This window comes from Chrysochloris asiatica, unplaced genomic scaffold, assembly GCF_000296735.1.
Source record: "Chrysochloris asiatica unplaced genomic scaffold, ChrAsi1.0 scaffold00221, whole genome shotgun sequence".
Classification (NCBI taxonomy): domain Eukaryota; kingdom Metazoa; phylum Chordata; class Mammalia; order Afrosoricida; family Chrysochloridae; genus Chrysochloris; species Chrysochloris asiatica.
The window spans coordinates 5057960-5079636 of NW_006408739.1; the positions used below are offsets into that span (position 1 = coordinate 5057960).

The window sequence follows — 21677 nt, forward strand, 5'->3', positions numbered from 1 at the left end:
ACAACAACAACAACAACAACAACATGCATGTGAAAGTTGGACAACGAACAAGGCAGATCATAGAACTGATGCACTTGAGTTACAGTGTTTGAGAATATTGAAAGTATCACGGACCACCAAAAGAACAAACAAATCTGTGTTGGAAGTGCAGCCAGAATGCTCCTTAGAAATCAGGATGGCCAGATTTGTCTTTCATACTTCAGACACATTATCAAGAGTTATCAGTCCATAGAGAGGGGCATACTTCGTAAAGTAGAGGGCCAACAAAAAAGAGGAAGCCTCCCAATGAGATGGATTGGCACAGTGGCAGCAGGAATAGGCTCAAGAGTAGAAACGATAGTGAGGCTGGCGTAGGACTCTGAAGTGTTTCATTCTGTTGCACATAGGTTGTTATGAGTTGGTACTGACTCAACGACATCTACTACCAACAACGTGTAAGGACAGGGAACAGCAAGTGCAGGCCAGAACAACAAAGGTAGGCTGCTCTTCTCTCCTTTCATGGTATGCCCTATCACAGAGCTACTGGCCACAATCTAATGCACGGCTTCTGACTCAGAAATGTTGCCATCAGTTTAGGAATCTTACTGAAAGGTGTGGTTATCTCAGAGTTGATACCAGCTGATCCATGACACTCCTTTGCTGCTTTCTGCTCCCATTGGGAGATGGCAGGCTTCCCACCTTACACAGCACTCAAGAGGGGTCTGAGGAGGGCTCTAAGAAGTGGGGCCCATCTGGATATCATTTCATATTTCTGTATTGATGTGGGAAAATACTCGTTTTGTGTAACCATCTTGAACGCTATGTAAGTGGCTCCTATTTAAGGAGTCATGTGACAAACTCTTCTCAGAGCATTTCTTGGGAAACGCTCCAGACCTGATTGGCAGTGGAAAGGAAATGGCGTGCACATGCCAGAGTCAACTCCACTCAGATATAGCGTGCAACCCTCTCTTCTCAACCTAGCCAAATTGTACCTACCCTTCAAGTCCCGCCTCAAATCCCCCCTCCTTACTCCAAAGCCAGCTCAGACAGAAGAATCTCTTCTCTCTCTTAATCACAGCAATTACTCCTACAATGGAGCTCACAGTCCTACAGGCTTCTGGTGTTATCGGAAGGGCTCTCTGCCTTTTGTGACAGTTGTGGTGGTGGTGGTGGTTATGTGCTGTGAAGTCTGAACCGACTCATAGCGGCCCTGTACAGGGTTTCCGAGGCTGTAAATCTGAAAGCCTCATCTTCCTCCTGAGGAACAGCTGGTAGTTTCGAACAGCTAACCTTAAGGTTTACAACCCAATTCGTAACCACTACGCTACCAGAGCGCCTTTTTGTGACAGGAGAGAATGCATTTCACTGGGTAACCTGGTAGCTTTGCCAAGTGAACACAGCATAGGAGGCAGAAGTAAGTGCCTTTTCTCCCCTCCCAGAGGGTCAGACCACAAAATGAATACTCACCTTTTTGGTTGCCCATGCGAGAGAGTCTGGCCAGATGAGGAAAACCGGATGACCCTGGGATTCCAACCTGTCCCTGTGGCTGCCCCCTAGCTCTGTCCAGACCTCCATCATCCATCCATCTACCCACCAGGTGCTGACTGCCTGCTTTGGGACTAGAGAGCACATGGGGAGACAGACACACAGACAATCAACAATCCACAGATGTGGTATGCTAGGAATTAAGCCAACGGAGCTACAGGAGGCATGGGAAAACAGCATCTCCAGTGCCTTTCAGGCCCACTGCGTTCTCAGCTGCAGTGAGGAGACGAAGCCAGGCCTCACTGTAACCACCAGAGGCCTGTCTGGCACTATGTGTGCAGCAGTCTGGCAAAGACCTTCGAGCATCAGGCACTTGGAGGAATTTTCTTGCTGCAGATTACAAACCAGAGGCATCACAGAAAATGTTAATCTTTTATTATTTCCAGGAGGTAATACAGAGCCCAATATGCCAAAGCACTAGGGAATTAGAGGTGGCGAAAGGCCAGTCTTTGAGAAGTGCCTCAGCTGCATCTCTGTACCCCAGGGCGCCTGCAGCCCTCAGTGGCTCACAGGGAGGCCAGTGGTGGGGTGCTTGCTGTGACCGAAGCAGTGACCAGACGTCCCAACTTAACAGCCAAGAAGGGTCTCAGTGTGAGGGCAACAGTGGCACTGGCTCCCCTCAGTGGTTGTAGGAGGCCGCAGCAGCAGCAGCCGGCTTGTTGAGTGCTGGCTTTTATTTCTGTGAGCCAGTAGTGGGCAGACTGTGACTAAATCCTAAATCAGAAATTAAGGTGAAAGACTTAGTAGTGTTAGTAGTTTGAGTGAGAAAAGATAATACTGTCTTTGAAGAGCCTGGCCTGGTCACAGGCTGCAGGCACTGCCTTGAGGCCATCAGAGGGGTTTTCATGGCCCATGATAGGGTGGAAGAGGGCGGTGGGCACAGAGCTGAAATAGAAGGTCCTTTTCCACTCATAATTGCTTTCCTGTGTCTGAGTCACCACGCTGGGGTTGAAGCGAATCTGACCCGTGTGCCATGTGGTCTCGGAGAGATGCAGGGCTGTTCTCGGGGCTAAGGAGGAAGGTCTCCAAGCTCACATCGCGCTCCCCTAGTTCCCTTCCCCTGCAAATCAGATCAGAGGAGGAAGAGTTGCAGGGAGTCCAGGTAGCTCCTCGTGGAATCCCACCAGGGTTGTTGTTTTCTGGAGAACTCATATTTCCAGCTCCTGAGAGAGAACCTGGCAGGTGAATTCATGGCGGTGGGCAGGTGGCTCTGGCTGCTGAATCCTCTTCAGAGACATCACTCATTTCAACACAACTGTCCAGGTTAGAGAGCTGGCGGGAGGGGTACTTCCTCTCAGCATGCACTGGTCCCCAACCAGACCCTGGGAAGACCAGAGCTGGGCTTAGATGTCACACGAGCTGATAGATTTTTGGTTTGACAGGTGTGGAAAGAATCAAGAACCCATGCCACCACATTCTCCAAACCCAGAACCAATGGCTTGGTTTGGTTTGACCAGAGTGGTTCTGGCTTGGGTAGCACAGAACACACATCGGATCGGATCAACCTTGGTCTGACTGGGACAGTGGGCAGACACAGAGCTGGGGATCCTGTGTCCTCTAATCCGTGGCAGGCTTTGCTGCTGCCTCCTCCTCATGGTCCTTGAAGATGGGGACTGGCTTTTGTAGAAAATGCATGGTGGCCTGAAACACCTTGTCGGGTCCAATGTTATACACAGGGTGAGTGGGCTGCTGCAAGACGAAGGACAAATGCCAGTTAATTATCCCGGTGGTCCTGGGAAATGCTCCTGTCCTTGAACCCATAAACATTACTTCTAGGAACTGACTCTGTGGAAGCATCAGGATCTACAGAGATCTCTCACACCTGGCTCAAATGTTCAACAGCCTGCTTCAACAGGGTATTTGCAAAAAATATGTATTTTATTACACAAAATACCATGTAATATTATACAAACCATCAAAAAGCATACTTTCAAATACTTTATGATATGGGCAGCTGGTTATTACATACTGACAACAATATCATGCCAAACTTGCTTTTAAAAATGTGCTTATATCTATATGGCAAAGAACTTATTGACTCTAGTTTCTAAAAATAACCTCAGCAATCAAGATAGGCATCTGTTTACAGCCCTACACCTTGCAAACTTCAGGAAGGGGGGGGGGTGTCTAATGGAGGCATGCATATTCACTGATTGGACTGATAATAACTATGCACAAAGGCCCACGGCATGCATATTCACTGAGGTTCCAATGACTAGGAAACCTTGGAGTGCTCTCTTTTGAGGCCCTGTGGTTGGTGAGAACAAGTGTGTACAGGAGAGGGTGTGGCAGGTCCCTAAAACAATGGAATCCTAGTGGTGTCAGGACCTCTCCCAGACCTTGCCTGATGCAGCTCTATAGTTTTGTCTTTTCTGTAGCTGTCATTGAGACTTTCTGATCCCATAAAGATTTACAGCCTCGGAAACCCTATACAAGGTTACTGTGAGTCCGAGCTGACTTTAATGGCACACAACCACCACCAATAAATGGCTAACTGTGTCTCTGTGAGCTCTGTCATTCTAGCCAATGAACACCGAGATTACCAGCAGCAAGGCTGGCGCTGTCCTATTTGGCAGAAGCTAGGAGGGAAGTCCTAACTTGTGGAGACTCAACTCTGGGTGGTGAGGTCAGAGAAAGTGGAACGTGGTGGCTGGTGTCAGGATGATGAAGTGGAGAGGGGCTAATCGTCACATTGTGGAAATTAGCCTCATGTTGGCTATTACGCATACGATCTATGTAATGTATTGTTGCTAAGTGTCCTTGAGTTGGTTCCGACTTATTAACAGGCCTGTATAGCGTTTCCAAGGAGCTGCTGGTGAGTTTGAACTGCTGACCTTGTGATCTAGTACTTATCCTACAACACCACACCAGGACTCCATGTAAATACATTAAAATAGTGGTAGTGATGTGGGACTATTTTTAATTTTCTTATTTATACATGTGTGTATGTGTTCCAATGATTAAAACAATTAAGATCTATTAACATTTATAATCCAGAAAAAGGGCCAAAACCCTACTATGCAAAAAGGGTGTTAGCCACTTCATTACAGAAACCCAAAGGAAACTTTAGGTCTAAGGCAAAGTATACTCCTCAGCCCATCTGACAGAGAACAGAGGGCATCATTATAAGATAGAATTCTAAAATCATAAGAGAATAATAAATACTAAAAGCAATTTCATGACAAACTTAACAAAAATTCAGTAAACTATTATTGAACAATGTAAGTTGTCAAAATTGGCTCAAGACGGAGATTTTTAAAACCTATGTTGTTGCTGTTGTAATGTGCCGTGGAGTCGGTTCTGACTCATGGCGACCCTGGTACAGGGTTTCCAAAGCTGTAAATCTTTACGGGAGCAGAAAGCCTCGTTTTTCTCCCATGGAATAGCTGGTAGTTTCAAACTACTGACCCTGAGGTTCGCAGCCTGATTCGTAACCACTTCGCTACCAGAGCCCCTTTAAAACCTATAGGTGTAAGTTAAATCAATAATTATTCTGTCCATGACCATTTTACCCCATTTCCCACCCCCACAAAAAGATATCAGACCTTGATGGTTTTTCAGGTTAAGTGTTACCAAGATCATCTCTAACCTATCCAAACTGAAAAAAAAGTTAAAAATGAGGGTGGGGCAGCTACCCCTCTCACTGTATTAGGCTGCATCACCTTAGAACTAACACAACTGTTCATGACCATCTGATCACTGCAGCTGCTTGTCTCAGGCTCATCAGATGCACCCATCAAAAGGGGACAAATGAGGCCCTGGGACAGAACCCCGGGCCAGTGACAGCCATTGAAGGTGCCTGGTGTGGCTTCTCTTGAGGAGACAGCACTAAGCTCAAGACTCAAGGAGGAAGGCCAGCACCCCATGTTGTGTGGCTGCTGATGCTCTGATGGGCCTACGGGGACTCACTGCCTCTGAGAACCAAGTGCCTGTGGCCTCCTCACGGGACCTTTATAAGGGTAGATCCTAGACTCCAAAATGAAGGCACAAAATCTCTTTCACCAATTGGCACTAGCTTGGAACTCCTCCACAGTCACAATATAGGGAGTGGGCTGCAAATGAGAAACGGGCAGGGATATGTGCAAGCTGACCAGCCTGTCCACTGGGTCCCACAGACTAACAATGGCTGTGCTGCCGCCTAGGTCGGGCCCTGTGCAGGAGGGGTGCTGAGCCCCCCACCCCATCTTACCAGAGCATTCTCAGGCACACCCATGACCACATCATGCAGCATGGCTCCACTGCCAAAGTGCTGGGCTATGGACAAGCCGCTCAAGCAGTAGCAGGTGTGGTAGAAGTCACGTGACCTGCAAAGACAAGACGGTTCTGAACAGGAGTCCCTCTGCCGCTGAGCGGAGCAAAGTGCAGCCTCAGACACTATAGAGGCCCCGATGCCCTGCCTGGCTGGAGGGAACAGACCACCCCCTCACCCTCAAGCAGTTGTTTTTCCAACCCATCCTTTAGCCCTGCCCCAAAACAGGTTGGAAACAAAGAAGCAGGATCAGTAGTTGGAAAATATGACCTTGGAGACAGAAAAGATGCTGAACATCGTATGACAGAATTTTACAAGACCAATGATATATTCACTGCAAATACCTTTTTTCTAACAACATAAAAGGTGACTATACACATGGACCTTACCAGATGAAATACACAAGAATCAAACTGACTACATCTGTGGGAAGAGACCATGGAAAAGTTCAGTATCATCAGCCAAAACAAGGCCAGAGCCAACGGGGAACAGACCATCAATTGCTCATCTGCAAATTCAGGCTGAAGCTGAAAAATTAAAACAAGTCCACTAGAGCCAAATGATGACCTTGAACATAACCTACCTGAATTTAAAGATCATCTCAACAACAGATTTGATGCATTAGACACTAGTGACTGAAGTCCAGAAGAGTTGTGGCTGGCATCAAGAATATCATAGAGGAAGAAAGCAAAAGGTCATTTAGACAAGAAAGAAGGAAAAGACCAAAACAGATGCCAGAAGAGACCCTGAAATTTGCTCTCCAGCAATAGAGAAGCTAAAGTGAATGGAAGAAATGAGGAGGTACAAGAACTGAATAGAAAATTTCAAAGGGCAGCTGGAGAAGACAAAGTGAAATGTGCAAAGACCTGAAGTTAGAAGAGCAAAGGGGAAGAACATACTCAGCATTTCTCAAGCTGAAAGAATTGAAGGAAAAAAACTCAAGCCTTGACTTGAAATAAGTATTCTATGAGCAAAATACTGAATGATGTAGGAAACCTCAAAAGAAGATACAAGGAATACACAGTCACTGTAGCATTCCAGGAGGTACTGAATGATTAAGAACCGGTGATACTGAAGGAAGAAGCCTAAGCAGCACTGAAGCCACTGGTGTAAAACAAGGTTCCAGGAACTGACAGAACACAAATGAAATCTCTCAACAAACTGATGGAAGCACTCCCACACCTAGGCCAAGAAATTTGGAAGACAGCTACCTGGACAACTAATTGGAAGAGATCTATATTTGTGTCCATTCCAAAAAAGGTGACCCAGTGGAAGGTGGAAATCACTGAACAGTATTATATCACATGCAAGTAAATATTTGCTGTAGGTAATAAAACAAAAAATGGCTACAATAGTACATCAACACAGAAACACCAGAAAGGTATTTGGTGGAGGTGGTGGTGTGCTGTGGAATTGGTTCAGTTTCTCAGCGACCTTGCGTAGAGTTTCTGAGGCTGTAAATCTTTACAGAAGCAGAAAGTCTCATCTTTCTCCAGCAAAATGGCTTATAGTTTCATAGTTTCGAGCTGCTGACCTTGAGGTCAGCAGCCCAACTTGTAACCACTATGCAACCAGACCATGATAAACTATGGACAACATTGCGAAAAATGGAGTATTCCAGAACACTTGATTGTGCTTATGTATGAAGAACCTGTACATAGATCAAAAGGCAGTCATTTGAACAGAACCAGGGGATACTGACTGGTTTAAAATTAGGAAGTGTGTCCCAGGATTGTGTTCTTTCACCATATTTATTCAATCTGAACACTGAGTAAATAATCTGAGAAGCTGGATTATATGAAGAATGTGGCATCAAGATTGGAGGAAGACTCATTAGCAATCTGTGATATATAGATGATACAACCTTGCTTGCTGGAAGCGAAGAAGACTTAAAATACTTACTAATGAAGATCAAAGACCGCAACGTAGTCTTTTGTTTTCTCTACGCTGCACCTCAATGTAGAGAAAACAAAGATCCTCACAATTGGACCAATAAATAACATCATGATAAATAGAGAAAATACTGAAGCTTTCAAAGACTAATTTGCTTGGGTCCACCATCAACACTCATTGAAGTTGTAGTCAAGAAATCAAATGACGTACTGTATTAGGCAAATCTGTTGCATGAGACCTTCTTAAAGCGTTGAAGAATACAGATATCAGTCTGAGGGCTGAGGTGTGCCTGACTCATGCCATAGTATTTTCAATCTTCTCATATGCCATGAGAAAGTTGGACAACAAAGCATTTATGCATCTGAACTATGGTGCTGGAGAAGAAAGTACCATGGACTACCAGAAGAACGAACAAATCTGTGTTGGGAGAAGTACAATCAAAATGTTCTGTACAAGCCAGGATGGTGAGACTTTGTCTCTTACACTTTGGACATGTATAAGAGGAGGAACCAGTCCCTGAAGAAGACATCATGCTTGGTAAATTGGAGGGTCAGTGAAAAAGAAGAGCTCCAAGGAGATGGACTGGTACAGTGGATGCAGCAATAGACTCAAAGATACCAACAACTAGAAGGAAGGCGCAGTGTTTCATTCTGTTGTGCATAGGGCGGTTACGAGTCAGAACTGACTCGATGGCACCTAACAACAAGAACATTCAGCGGTGTCTTTCCCTGGATGCCCAGAGCAGGAAGGATGTAGTGGTGCTTTGATTTTTCCCTTGCTTTTTAAATCATGGCACACAAAGACATCTGCTATTTTACGGTAGTCATTTAATTGAGTCTGTAACGACTGTCATGATTACGGCCGCCATTCAATGGCTTCCACCTTCCCAACCCTCCCGCAGAGAAGGCACTCACTTGCCGGGTTTATCCAGAAGCCCCCCAGTGGGGCACTGGCAGCACATAAGGATGTACTCCTGCAGGGCCTGCTGATGAAACATCCAGTGGCTCATACTGAGGGCAGGGTCGCCTGTGGGAAGCAAAGATAGTCAGGGTCTGGAGGAAGGAAGCAGATGGAAGTCCAGCAAAGTACCAACACCTTGTGCATCTCTAATTACCTGATGGAACCTGTCTCCTACTGTTCTTGAAAATCACAGTCAAGACATGACGGTAACACCACACGGCCCTTCTCCTGAACTGTGGCAAGAATCCAAGGGCAGCAGTTCAAAGTGGTGCTTTCACTTTCCTTGATGAGCACCCCATCTCCAGCAGGCAGTGAACTAGCCGCTTAGCTTAGCTCTCCAGTAGGGCCTGTGTCTCTGTTCCTGAACTTGGTCTAGGATGCTTCACTTTGGGCTTAAGACATTTCCTCTAGACAAGCTTGGCAACTTGCTAGCCACACCATGAGGACACGTAACAGGGATAATAAAGGCATTTCTTCTAATTGTCTAAGCCTCAACTTAGTCTCTCTTGAAACAGAATTCTCCAACTTTTCTTTAGGATTAAGAAGTTTTTCTAAGAAGCATTACTAGTAACTGCCCTCTTGCATCATATGAAGGAACTTCAGAAAGTTTGAGGAAGAATGATAATAAAAGAAAATGGAATTTTTCCACGAACTTTTTGAAGTCCCTGTGTATGACACAGCATTGCTGTTGTTAGTTGCTACAGCGCCGCCTCTGAACCCTATGACGTGAACTCTAACAGGATGAAATACTGCCTGGGCCGGTGCTGTCTTCATGACCATAGGTAAAACTACCCACCTGCCTGTCCTCTCTCACATGCTTGTGGTTTACGTGCTGCTGTATACATAGAGAGTCGTGGTATGGCACTACAGGATAAGCACTAGACTGCTAACCACAAGGTTGGATGTTCAAACTATGTCTGTTTATATTGTTAAGTGTCATCGAGTCAGTTCTGACCCATAGCAACCCTGTATAGGGTTTCCGAGGAGTGGCTGGTGAAGTTGAACTGCCAACCTTGTGGTTCAAACCAACCTTGCAGTCCAGCACATTAACCCACAGCGCCACACCAGGATTCCTAAAGATTATGGCTATGGAAACCCTATGGGGCAGTTCTACTCTGTCCTAAAGGGTCACTATGATTCAGAATTAACTCGACAGCAATGCGTGTATTTCATTAGGTGAACATACAAGGGAACAGAATCATAATAGGCATCAAGCAAAAATATTAGACATGAGTATCTAATCATATATGTTGTTAAGTGCTGTTGAGTGGATTCCTACTCATAATATTACCGAGGTACTATATTTATAAACAGTTAGAGTAAGTACAGTATTTAAAGACATATTTCATTATAGAATATTTCAAACATGGAAAACTACAGAAATTTCCTAAAGAAAGAGAAGACAGCAGGGCTTTGAACTAGTTCTTTCTGGCTCAGTCATGGCCAATGAAGTGAAACTGGAGCTGACCTCAAATTGTGAAATGATAGTGTACCGAAATAATAACTGGTCGATGCCCTGCTAGAAAGTAAATCTCCCTCTTAGAAAACAAGGGCAGTGTGCACAGCAACCATATTTCTTGAACAACAGAGTCAGAAATAATGATGCTCAGCTCAAGGATGACACTGACCATGCTACTTTGAAAGGGCTCTTTACACCTTCTACCAAGTCTCCCGTTCCAGTGATTCAACCCGTAATTTCTACCGTTCTGGTTACTGTTATGACATACATACGTCACATAAACGCAGGTCTATTCTGAATGTGCTGTATCTGCCATGACCAACCCTGGTCAAACCAGTCCAAGGCCTGGAAGGAAGTGAAGGTTATTTGCTGGATTAGTACTACATGAGGCACAGCAGTTGGCTGGCATTTGGGGCCACCACCTGCATACTCATTCATCTTTAATATCTGAATCCCATGACCCAGTGAAATGTTCACACAAGAACTGAGACCAAATGAAGGAAGAGCACATCAAGTCTCCCATCTCATGTTCACTCTAGGGTGCATGCTCATTAACGCACTTGTACTGTTTCCATTAGGGTAGTGGGTTACACATTAGGCTGCTCTTCAGAGGTCAGCAGTTTGCACTGCAACACGCACAAGACAGATGATGCTTTCTGCATCTGTAAAGACTTACAGCCTCAGAAACCCTATACACAGTCGCAATGAGTCAGAATTGATTAGACGGCACACCTTCATCACACTATTTTCATTACTTTATTCTCTTTTATCTTTTTATCTTCTACTTGTAAGCACAAGTGACTTTGTAGAAGATACATACATCGATAGATATGATCAGGTTTCATTCTATCTTTTCTTACTTATTACCAAGGTTGTTTCCAGTTCTTTGCAATGATAAGAAATAATGAAATGAACATCTTTGTGAATATTCTCTATGCTTAGGATTATTTTCTTCAAATAGATTTACAGGAGTGGAATTATTCAGTTAACGGTAATAAATTATTTTTAAACCTTTTAGGAGATGCTGACAAACTGTTTTGCAAAATAGCTTTTAAAAACTTATATGTTGTTGTTAAGTGGCATTGAGTCAGTTCCAACTCATACCAACACTGTATAGGATTTCCAAGGTATGGCTGGTGAGTTTGAACTGCCGACTTTGTGGTTCAAACTGACCTTGTGGTCCAGCACTTTATCCCACAGTGCCACACTGCCAGCTTGTGTCACTGAAAAATACAGTTATCAGTGACTGAAATGCAAATCTGTGGTTACCAATGAGGTGCTATTTTCCCAAAAGGTTTTACCAAGTTCATTTCCTTTTGAGATGAATCTATTCGCTCACTGTCTTCTGAGATCCATTAGTCAATGTCATTAATCAGGCTTTTTATATTTGCCCTTTATCTGCAAACTATGGTGCACATATTTTTCTGTGTTTACTTTGTTTGGGTTTTTTCACCTTTTGCCTTGGTTAAATTTTTGTTTGACTGTTTTAATGGCATGAAATTTTAAACTGATGCTGCAATCAAACTACTGATTTTTTCTTGTGACTTCTCTTACAAAAAGTGTATTTATTTAATGGACCTGGGCTTTCCTGTGGGGGGCGGTGGTGGTGGTGAGAAAAATGTTCTAAAATTGATTTTGACAATAGTTGCACAGTTCTGTGAATATACCAACCAACTCCCCCGCCCCCCCCAAAAAAACTGTACACTTTAAATGGGTGCATTGTATGGTATGCCAACTATCTCTTAAGAAAAGTGTTATTTTAATAAAAAGGATATTCGTTAAACTTGAGGATAACTGCATTAAAAAACTGTTATCACATACATATTTTTTTTCTATTCTGTAACAAACAAAAGACTACCGTTATAACAGAAATAATAACCTGTGGCTAAAATTAGAATCTGGAAAGAAAATGATATTTTTTACTATGACAAAGATTACAGTATTCCAGTTACCTCCCACATTAATGGGACTTAAAAATTCAAAAACTACACAAGGATCTTGCAGAGATCCCGAATCTGCACATCAGAACTCATCATCAGAGTAAAATGAATGAAGATAAGATGACGGGACAACTATACTAGAATCCCGCACTCCCTTAAATCAGAGATCCCCATAGTAATGTTACATTGCATGTCAAGGGTACCGATTAACTAAGAAATATCTTAGCTAATATCAATTATTAAAAGTCTTTCCAAACAGTAACTGACAGGTGTAGATCAACTGCACAGGCGAAGACACACAGGCTAAGGATATGCGTCATAAACGCACAAGAAGCTGATTACTGTCAACGGAAACGGAATCCCACAGGCTCACTGCCTCCTCATTCCTCCGCAAAAAGGAAATAACCCACTGATTAAACAGCCTTTGACGTTTCTGAGATATTAGTAATAATTCATTCTTCCTGGCAACTACTGTCTTCCCTCTACGTGTGCAAGACAATCATCAATAAGGAACTCTTGGTAGTTCTTTTTTTTCAGTTTGCAGAGGATGACCTGGAATCAAGTTCTACACTGTGTCCATCTTTATTTCAGTTAGCAATATGAGCATAGCCTTTAAAAAATACGTATTTGTTAATTCACTAAAAATAAAATTAACATGGTTTAAAAAAACATACCAAAGTACAGAAGGCTATAAAGTCGAAGGTAAGCGCTCTTCCTCTCCCAAAGGCCTCCTTGTGTACGTTTCCAAGGAAAGTTTTATGCCTGCAGTCCTGCAGTGTGTGCACACAGCGATGCATGCGCTTGTTCTCCACACTGCTTTGGTGGTTGTTAAGTGCTGCCAAGTCGGTTCAGCTCATAAAGACTCATGTATAACAGAACAAAACGTTCCCAGGTCCTGCAGCATCTTCACAATGGTGATTTCTGAGTCCACTGTGGTAGCCAGTGTGACTGTCCACCTTGCACCTTGTTGAGGATCTTCCTCTTTTTTGATGACCCTCAACCAAGCATGAGGTCCTTTTCCAGGGACTGGTCTTTCCTGATCAATGTCCAAAAATGTAACATGACATCTAGCCATCCTCACTTCTAAGAAGTCTGGCTGGACTTCTTCCAAACAGACTTGTTTCTTCTTCTGTCCACAGTATATTCCATATTATTCTCCAAAACACAACTCAAAGGCATCAATTCTCCTTTGGACTTCCTTATTCACTATCCAGCTTTCACATGCCCTTGAGGGGACTGATTTAGATCACATACATGCAAGCTTCTGGCCTGGCCTATCATAAGTAAACACTTGTAATCTGGATAGTTTTCCATGTCAACCCATAAAGATCTGCAATTGTATGGATGGATCATAACTTACTGAACTTTTAACCTTTTGACAAGCACTTAGGTTGTCTGCTATTGTAACATCACTTCAAGGTGCATCTTTGTTAACAGATCTGCAGGTAATCCCAAACTGCACCTTCGCTAGGTTTAAAGGCTAAGTTCCATTATAATCTAAACTGATGTCTCCACATTGCCCTCCAAAGAAAGGACACTCCAATTTACACCCCCAGTAACAACGCAGAAGGGCCTGCTTTCCCACAGTCTCCCCAAGACAGCCTGCTATTAGTAAGTTTTTAAATCTCTGCCATTCTGGTACGAGAAAGAAACATGAATAGTGCCCCACTGTTCGGACTTGCATGTCTCTAACTTCAAGTGAGCTGAACATCTTTGGGTTCGATTAGTGGCCATCTGCAGTGGTTCTGATGCCAACCACCCACTAACTGGTGTAGGTGGCAACCAGGTGTGGTACGTGAGGTGTCACTTCACCTTCCTGTACTCTGTGGGGCAATCAATCATACGCACTTCATGGGATTGTTCTGAACATCAGATGAGGAGAACAAATGTCACATGCTTAGTACAGTCTCTGGGACACGATGAGCCCTAAGTCTCGGTGGTCAGGCGTGGCAGCAGTCATAGCAGACACAGTACTAACCAAACATTACTAGGAATAACTGTAACGCTAGCTTTCATGAGACCTGTCCAGATTCTTGGCCTGTATTTCCATTGGCTATTCATCCTTTTCATAGAGGTTTGAATTAATTTTCTTCTTTAATCAAAGAAATTAGTCTTTCATCATAGGATACAAATACTCTTTATTTATAAGACTTCCCCCTTCTTTTAAAAAATACTTCTCTTGTTTTTCTTTACCCAAGAAATAGATGTTATCGGTATAAAAATTAAAGACAGAAAACAAAAAAAATAAGGGAAAGCAACATCACCTGCAATTCCACGCCCAGACACTTTCTGTTAATGTTTGGTGTCGACTGTTCCCTAAATATGGGATTGACTGTGCACACACTGCTTTGAAATCGAACCTTGATTATTCATGAACTGTGAATGCCTTTCTATAATGCCACGTCCTTGGACTCCCAAAGTCAGTATTTTGTCCACTGCTCAAAGCACTTCCCTTTGATCCAGACCTGTCTGTCCCAAGTTCAGCAATTTTAAGAAGGGGGTAAGCTCCCCTGCAGGCTTCACAAAAGGGTGCTCTCCCAGACAATGGAAAACTCTAGAAGCCCGAGAGTCCATAGGGTGCTCTGAGAGAGACTAGTTTTCTAGAGCTGCTGCTACAATGCCAACCAGCAGCCTCCTTGCAGATGAGGACAGGTGGCTCTGCTGTTAGCGTGCTCTCCAGATTTTCCTGCCAGGGGCAGAAGTACCACTCTTAGCCTTCCCAGGGGACAGGTAAGTAAAATAAAAGGTTGTCAGTTCTACCAGGTGCTCAACCTCACCAGTTCCAAATAAAGAGATGACCCAAACTCCAAGTTATTTTCAGGGAACTGTTAAGTGGTCAAAGTGGATACTAGGCAGGCTCCCAAGTTGGGACAATTCTGAGATTAAGCCCAGTGGCCCAGAGCCTGCACTCAGACTGACTGGGTGGGAGCAATCTCACTCAGGGCAGACCCAGGAAGAGTCAAAAGTGGCCACAACTCCAGAACCCAAAGGCAATTAAGGAACTCAAGAAATAGGTTAGGAGCAGCCAAACAAGAAAAGGGGGAGCAGGGGAAGTAAAAAAGAGCCTCATCTTTTAGACTCAAACAGTCAGTCGTGTGTCGTCCCCCATCCCCTCCCCCACTGGCCAGCCATGGATTCGTCTCTCTCACTGGCTTCCTCAGAGACACCGTGTTCTCACACAAAATGAATGACAAACATGAACCAAGAGTTAGCAGGCAGCCTGAGGTTTTGAGAGCTAATAGGAAGTGTCCCCATAATTTTTGCTTCTACATATGAGTACTATGTATTTGATTGGAAATGGTTCTGCAACACCCAAGAAGACTCCGCAGAGATGGTGGAGTTCCCCACTCCTGAGGTGAGGACAGAACAAACCTGTACTTGGCACTGTTCAGTGACTTTAAAGTTGGGAGTTGGCTCACAGCCAGTGCGGTGGCGGGCACCATGGGGCCCTGAACAGGAGTGGGCTGGCCCCTTCCAACAGCACAGAAGCAGTAACACTTCTAGGGGAACTCGTTCCTGGCACAGGAAGAGTGGTGGCTCCCACGGGTGACCCGGGTTCAATGCCCCTCCAGTGCACTTCAAGCACGTCCACTCCCCATCTGTCAGTGATATGACACTGAACGGGTAGACAAAGATCAAGAAGGAAGAAAGGCCTGGTGATTAACTTCTGAAACAATGTTCCCATTCATAACCAATCACAACACAGGACTGGGCACAGCATTTAATTCTGTTGTGCATGGGGCCCCCTGAGCAACTGAAAACAACTTCTGGCTGCCAGTGTGAAGCAGCAACAGACCCTAGCCCCCAAATCAATGGGGACTAAATCCTATTCTGCATATGCATGGCTCTAGGCAGGAAGTTCCAAGCTAGCAAGGTATTCAAACATCAGGACAGCTAGACCTTGTTTCAAACTCTAATAAATACTCTGGCTTCCAGATTTGGTTAGCTGCCCAGGGAAGAAATCTGGCCCTTGATGACAGCCCCCTGGACTCACCTTGGGCGTGCAGCGCTCGATGGAGCAGTGGCAGAAGCCCGGCTTGCCAGAAGGAGTAGCAGCCATCCACCAGCTTGTTGCAGCGGCCCTGAAATCCACCTTCAAACCTCATCTGCCGGCTTGTCACCCATTGCTGCGGAGGAGACACGGAGAGGAGAGGTGGCTGTGGGCTGAATGAGGCATAAAGCCAACAAGACAAGATCTGAGGGTGCAAGGGAAGTTTCCCATCTCCTGGCTTACTGGCACTTGAGTTTGGTACTCTGGCTTTCTTACCTTCCTTTCTCGCTGCCATGAAAGATAGCATGGAAAATTTAACTAGCACTGGTCTTGGCTCAGCCCTCCTGTTCCAGATCTCTAGATCTCCCTGGCAGTTGAAGAATGACTGCACTCTTATCCCTACCCAGAGCAGGGTCAGTATCTAATGGACAGTGAATGAATTACCTTTTCCCAGGTTCCATACTGGTGCTGGGACAGAGATAAAGAGGCCAGATTAGCTAGCTTGCAAGTAGAACTGCAAAAATCTCTTAATAAGCAACTAGAAAATTAAAGGCAAACCACCAGTTTCTAACCACTACTTTTTAAGCTCAGGGTATTTTATTAAAAGGAGAATGGCGTCTTATACTACATCTCATCAGATGATCTCAAACTGTTCCTGTGTGGTTAGCTGACCATCAGGGTCTCTTAGCAAGCTTTGAGCAGACCTGGGTACAGAAGCCATCAGTCCTGACAACCAAGTGATGGCTCTGCCCCGCTTAGGTGTGTGGCTTCTCTAGCAGAAGCTGGTTGACTGAAGTGAGAACACCTTTGGCTGCAAAGTTACCGAGTGGCTCTTGGTGTTACCCAGTGGTTCCATATGATAGCACCAGTCCACACTTATCTCCACATTTCCTAAACACACTACACTACTAAGATCAAGACAGTCATGGGGTTCGCCTCCAGGAATGACAGGACCAACTGGCTGAGCAGATAATGACACTTACACTTCCCCCCGTGCCCTCCAAGACAGGTCCTGCCACCAGCCACTGACTTGCAGAACTACCTTCCTGAACTGAAGGGGACAGAATGGGGCATTTCCTCTGCACCTAGATGCTTCCTGGATTGGGTTCCTTAAAGCAGTCACTGGAGATGTTTATGGGAGGGAGGTTCAACTCTTCCTTAAATTAATACTTGCAGAGCTCCAGGCAAAACCCACCCATCTCACATTCCCCAATTCTAAAAGACAGACATGTTCATGCAATGCAGATTCAGGCACGTCTGTCTTAAAGGACCAGTGCATGAGGGATGCTGCAGTTAATGCAAGTGGGTGAAGTGCTACTCAACCAAGGAAAAAATGGGCACTACAGGGTGTGGGCAGGGCTGCCCATTCTTCAGGCAAGCTGCGGGGTGCCCATCTTACCCCACAGTTTAACTGTTTTGAAGCTAGACTAATTTATTTTTTCCAGTCCATGATCCCAAGGGTTTGTTCTATACCCCTTGGTATTTGAATCTAAAAAGACTCAGAAAACATCCCAGAGCAAACAGAAGGGAGCAGCAGCTCGGGTGAGAGGAAGACTAACCTTTACTGAGTACCTGCTATCTACCACGCTGTTTATAAAGGTTCTTCCATGTAATCTCCAGAGAAAAAGGCATTGTTACTCTTACTTTATAGAAGGAAAACAATGGAAGCTCAAAGACTAGACAGTTTGCCCAAGGTCACAAAGGCAGGAAGAGGCAGAGGCAGAGCGCAACTCTAGAATATTGCTATTAGAACTTGTTGCTGAGTATTGTTGAGTTGGTTCTCACTAAGACCCTGTGTAAGGTTTCCAGGGAGCACCTGGTAGGTTTGAACCCAACCTTGTGGTTAGCAGTCCAATGCTTATCCTACAGTGCTACAACTTCTTGTTGGCTGCTGTCGAAGCAGCTGCAACTCACAGAGACCCTCCGCACAACGGGACTGGACCACTGGGATCCACAGGCCAATTTTTAGGAACAGATTGCTGGACTTTCCTGCTTAGTCCATCGCAGTCTGGAAGCTCGGCAGAAACCTTGTTTCGGCATCATAACAATACACAGGCCTCCACAAAGACAAGTGGCGGCTGCATATGAGGTGCATTCAAACCTGGAAGGTGAAAACCCAACCACTGAAGAACTCTTCTTATCAAGGATCAAGTCTGTCTCCTCAGCACACTGGGCTGATAGGGACAGGCAACTTAGACACAGACTATCAAAAATGGGGGTTATGAAAGTACAAGGAGTCCTGGTGGGGCACTGTGGGTCAATGCACCAGACTGCAAATCCATCGGAACTGCAAGGTCGGCGGTTCAAGCTCACCAGCTACTCCTCAAAAACCCTACAGAGGTTCACTATGGGTCAGAATTGACTCGATGGCACTTATCAACAATAAAGGTACAAAGTGGCTGGCTCACAAGCTTTCATGAGTGTGCTTAGTTTCATGATGAGGGGATACGGTAGAATCCCCACTAAATAATTTCACTCATTTCTACATGGGTTTGGTGGAAGGGAATGAGGGAGGATGATGATAGGATTTCATGATTCTATTTCGAGTACACGTTATCAGGACTAAATGTACTTGTCACAACTGTAAATGTACAAAAAGTATAACTAAAAGGAGGGAGTAGCTAATCTTCCATTTCAGAAACAAAGGCACCCTAGAACCATCAAGAGGGATCATCAAGTTTGATGGAGTGTGGGATCCTAACCAGAAAAGCAGCAACAGCAGAGACAGTGGCAGAGGCGATGGCACAGAGAGCAGCTGAGGGCTCTAGGCTGTGGGTCTGCGGGCAAGAGGCTGGCTTGCAAAATGTGCCCTCGGGACATTTAAATGAGTATGTATTTTCTGTTTTGCAATGTACATGAAAATAATTTAAAAGAAGATATAGAGGCAAATACTGTTGACTGATGGTGGTGCATGAAGGGGATTGCAGTCACTGCAATGAAACAAAGTATGCTTTGTTGAATGCAAAACTGACAATCTGTCCTGTAAACTTTCACTCAATTCACAATAAAAATTAAAAACAAAAAAAACTGAGCCATCACTGCCCTCTCTGAAATTCATAGAGCTAAGAAAAGATACAGGAATAGTATGAGGGAGCTTCAGAAAGTTCGTGGAAAATTTCCACTAACTCTTTTTCAGAAACTTTCAAAAGCCCGTTTATATTCTTGATTTATGTTTCATTCTTTATCAGCTAATTAGGTTTTAAAAGGCCTGATAACTCTCAGTCTAGTACACATAGTGTTAGACATTTGGGCATGAACCCTCGAGGAAGATGAGCAAACTGTGGGCGCTTCCTCTGGCTTTGCCTCTACAGACTATGGCAGAAATACTACCGGAAGCTCACAAGGGGTTCCTCAATGGGGCTCTGACACCTCAACTTAAGGAGTTGCTCAATGTCAGCTGTAGCACAGTCTAGCTGGCTTGCTTTGAGGTCATGGTTGGGGCGTTTCTGCTCCTCAGAAAAGATAAGGGAAACACCTTCTCAGGGATGGCTGTCAGATGTCTGTGTCTGTGCTCTAACCAAGATAACTGAACTCTACTCTAGTGATGCCACGAACCTGCTGCTTTCTGAGTTGATTCTGAACACTGTCAGAGCTTGAAGTCCAGACATAAATGGTGTAGGCCACCTTCTGAACACAATTAACTTGGCTCTGCTTAGAGAACTCCAATCAATAGTATGGCAGGCAATAAAAGCTGGCTTCAAAATGCTTCAAAGCTCTTCTCCTAGCCTTTTCTCCTAGGTGATTCTTCCCAGGACACATAATAACCTTGAGCTCTAAAGCACAGACTGATGATCCCACTTTTCTTGGAGTGTTACTCCGATTACTTAGAGGAATACTCATGATAGGTGTCTGAGTTCTTCGAGAAGACTCTGAAGCTAGCTTAACATACCACCTAGTGTTCTGAGCAGGAAGAAAGAAAGCAGAGGTTCACCCAACTCCAGTTTCTCACAACACTGCTGAGAGCTCTGAAACCCACATCTAAAGCTTCATCCCCAGGAAACTACATCTAAAGCTTCATATCCCCAGGACTTGCAAGGCAAGAAGTCAGCTAGCCCTTCCCATAACCAAACCCTCCCCGGAGCCTGCAGAACTGTGAACACTGAGTCACCAACAGTGACCTGGGGCTTGAGAGAAGATGGTCCAACAGACACTTACTAATAAGCTCTTTAGGTTTAAGGAACGTTCCTTCTTGAGGATGACCAGTGCAGCCAGGCCACAGAAAGTATAGCCACCATGAGCTTCCATCCCTGGCACCCCGCCAATTCCACCTTCCCAATTCTGGCACCTACAAGAGGATGAAAAAAGCAGAGTGAGTGGAAGGTCTACACTAATCAGCAGTTGGGCTGAATGAATGAGCACAAGTGAAGCATCATCCTGGCTACCAAGGACTGAGTTTATTCAGATAGGCGCATCAGCGGTCAAACTATGGAAGGAAAGATGCTAATTAATTCACGTTCAGCGTTGTCTTTCCCTCCCCTAAAACAGAAGCTTAAAAACAAAAAAACAAAAAAATCCACGTAAGAAACACAGTTCCTCAAATTATTACGCTTTGGAAAAAGTTATAAAACTACACATATTGTATGATAACCATCAAGTTAAAAAATAAACAATGAAAAATAATCATTAATTCTGGTAATCTCTGCATGCAGGTCTACTTGTGATATTTTCCCTTTTAATTTTTCTGTTTCCAAGAAAATCCAATACATCCTTTGCCATGTGACCAGAAGAACTGGATGGTACATGGCTACTATTACCAAACAATTTGATCAAAGATTCCAAAGGAACTCTGATCAAAAGGGGAAAATATGAATAGAATTTCAAATTCTCCCTGACTCTAGACTTTCTGGAGCCATGAATGGTAGATAACCCCCTGAAACTACTGTCCTGAGATAACATTTAAACCACCACCAAAAAATAGCTCCTCAAGTCTTCTTAAAAATGGACAAACTTTAACTCACCTAGATAAACAGGTCTGCCTTGAGCATTATGCTCTCTTAAGAACAATCTATAGGAGGACTCCTGGTGTGGTGCTGTGGGTTAATGTGTCAGACTGCAAAGGCATTTGAAACTGCAAGGTTGGCAGTTCAAGCTCAGCAGCAGCTCCTCAGAAACCCTATACAGGGTTGTTAGGAGTCAGAATCGACTAGACGGCACTTAACAACAGCAAAAAATATGGGATGGAACTGATAACAGCAACTGGAAAGATTACAGAGCAACCTCAGGGGCAATGAGTTTATGTTAACAAGGGAAAGAAAACTCAGAAATGGAAGGTGAGAAGGGATGCACAACTTGAAGACTGTAATCAATGTCACCGAATTAAACATAGAAAAACTGTGGGATTGGTATTCTGCTATGTTTATAGCAAAGAAGTCAGCTAGCCCTTCCCATAGCCAAACCCTGAACGAAGTCTGCAGGACTTGGAACACTGAGTCACCCACAGACACTTATTAATAAGATCTTTAGATTTAAGGAACGTTCCTTCTTGTTGTTGTTGTTGTCAGGTGCCATCGAGTCAGAACCAACTCATAGCGACCCCTTGCACAGCAGAACGAAACAATGTTTGATCCTGGGCCAACCTCACTACCGCTGCCACACTTGAGTCCATCAATGATGCCACCTGGCTGATCCATCTCATTGGGGGTCTTCCTCTTTTTCTCTGAC

At 44.4% G+C, this 21677-nt stretch overlaps 1 protein-coding gene across 1 annotated transcript in view; it reads right to left on the reverse strand.

Moving 5' to 3' along the window:
• Positions 1–3020: 3020 nt before the first annotated feature.
• FNTB (farnesyltransferase, CAAX box, beta) overlaps positions 3021–21677 on the reverse strand; it is a 126907-nt gene continuing 108250 nt past the window's right edge. Inside the window, exons 8-12 of the mRNA XM_006873060.1 lie at positions 20172–20301; positions 16020–16152; positions 8581–8692; positions 5714–5828; positions 3021–3213 (exon numbers count right to left, since the gene is read on the reverse strand). Coding sequence (XP_006873122.1) covers positions 3082–3213; positions 5714–5828; positions 8581–8692; positions 16020–16152; positions 20172–20301 — 622 coding nt within the window. The 3' untranslated portion in view covers positions 3021–3081. The remainder of the gene's footprint in view (positions 3214–5713; positions 5829–8580; positions 8693–16019; positions 16153–20171; positions 20302–21677) is intronic.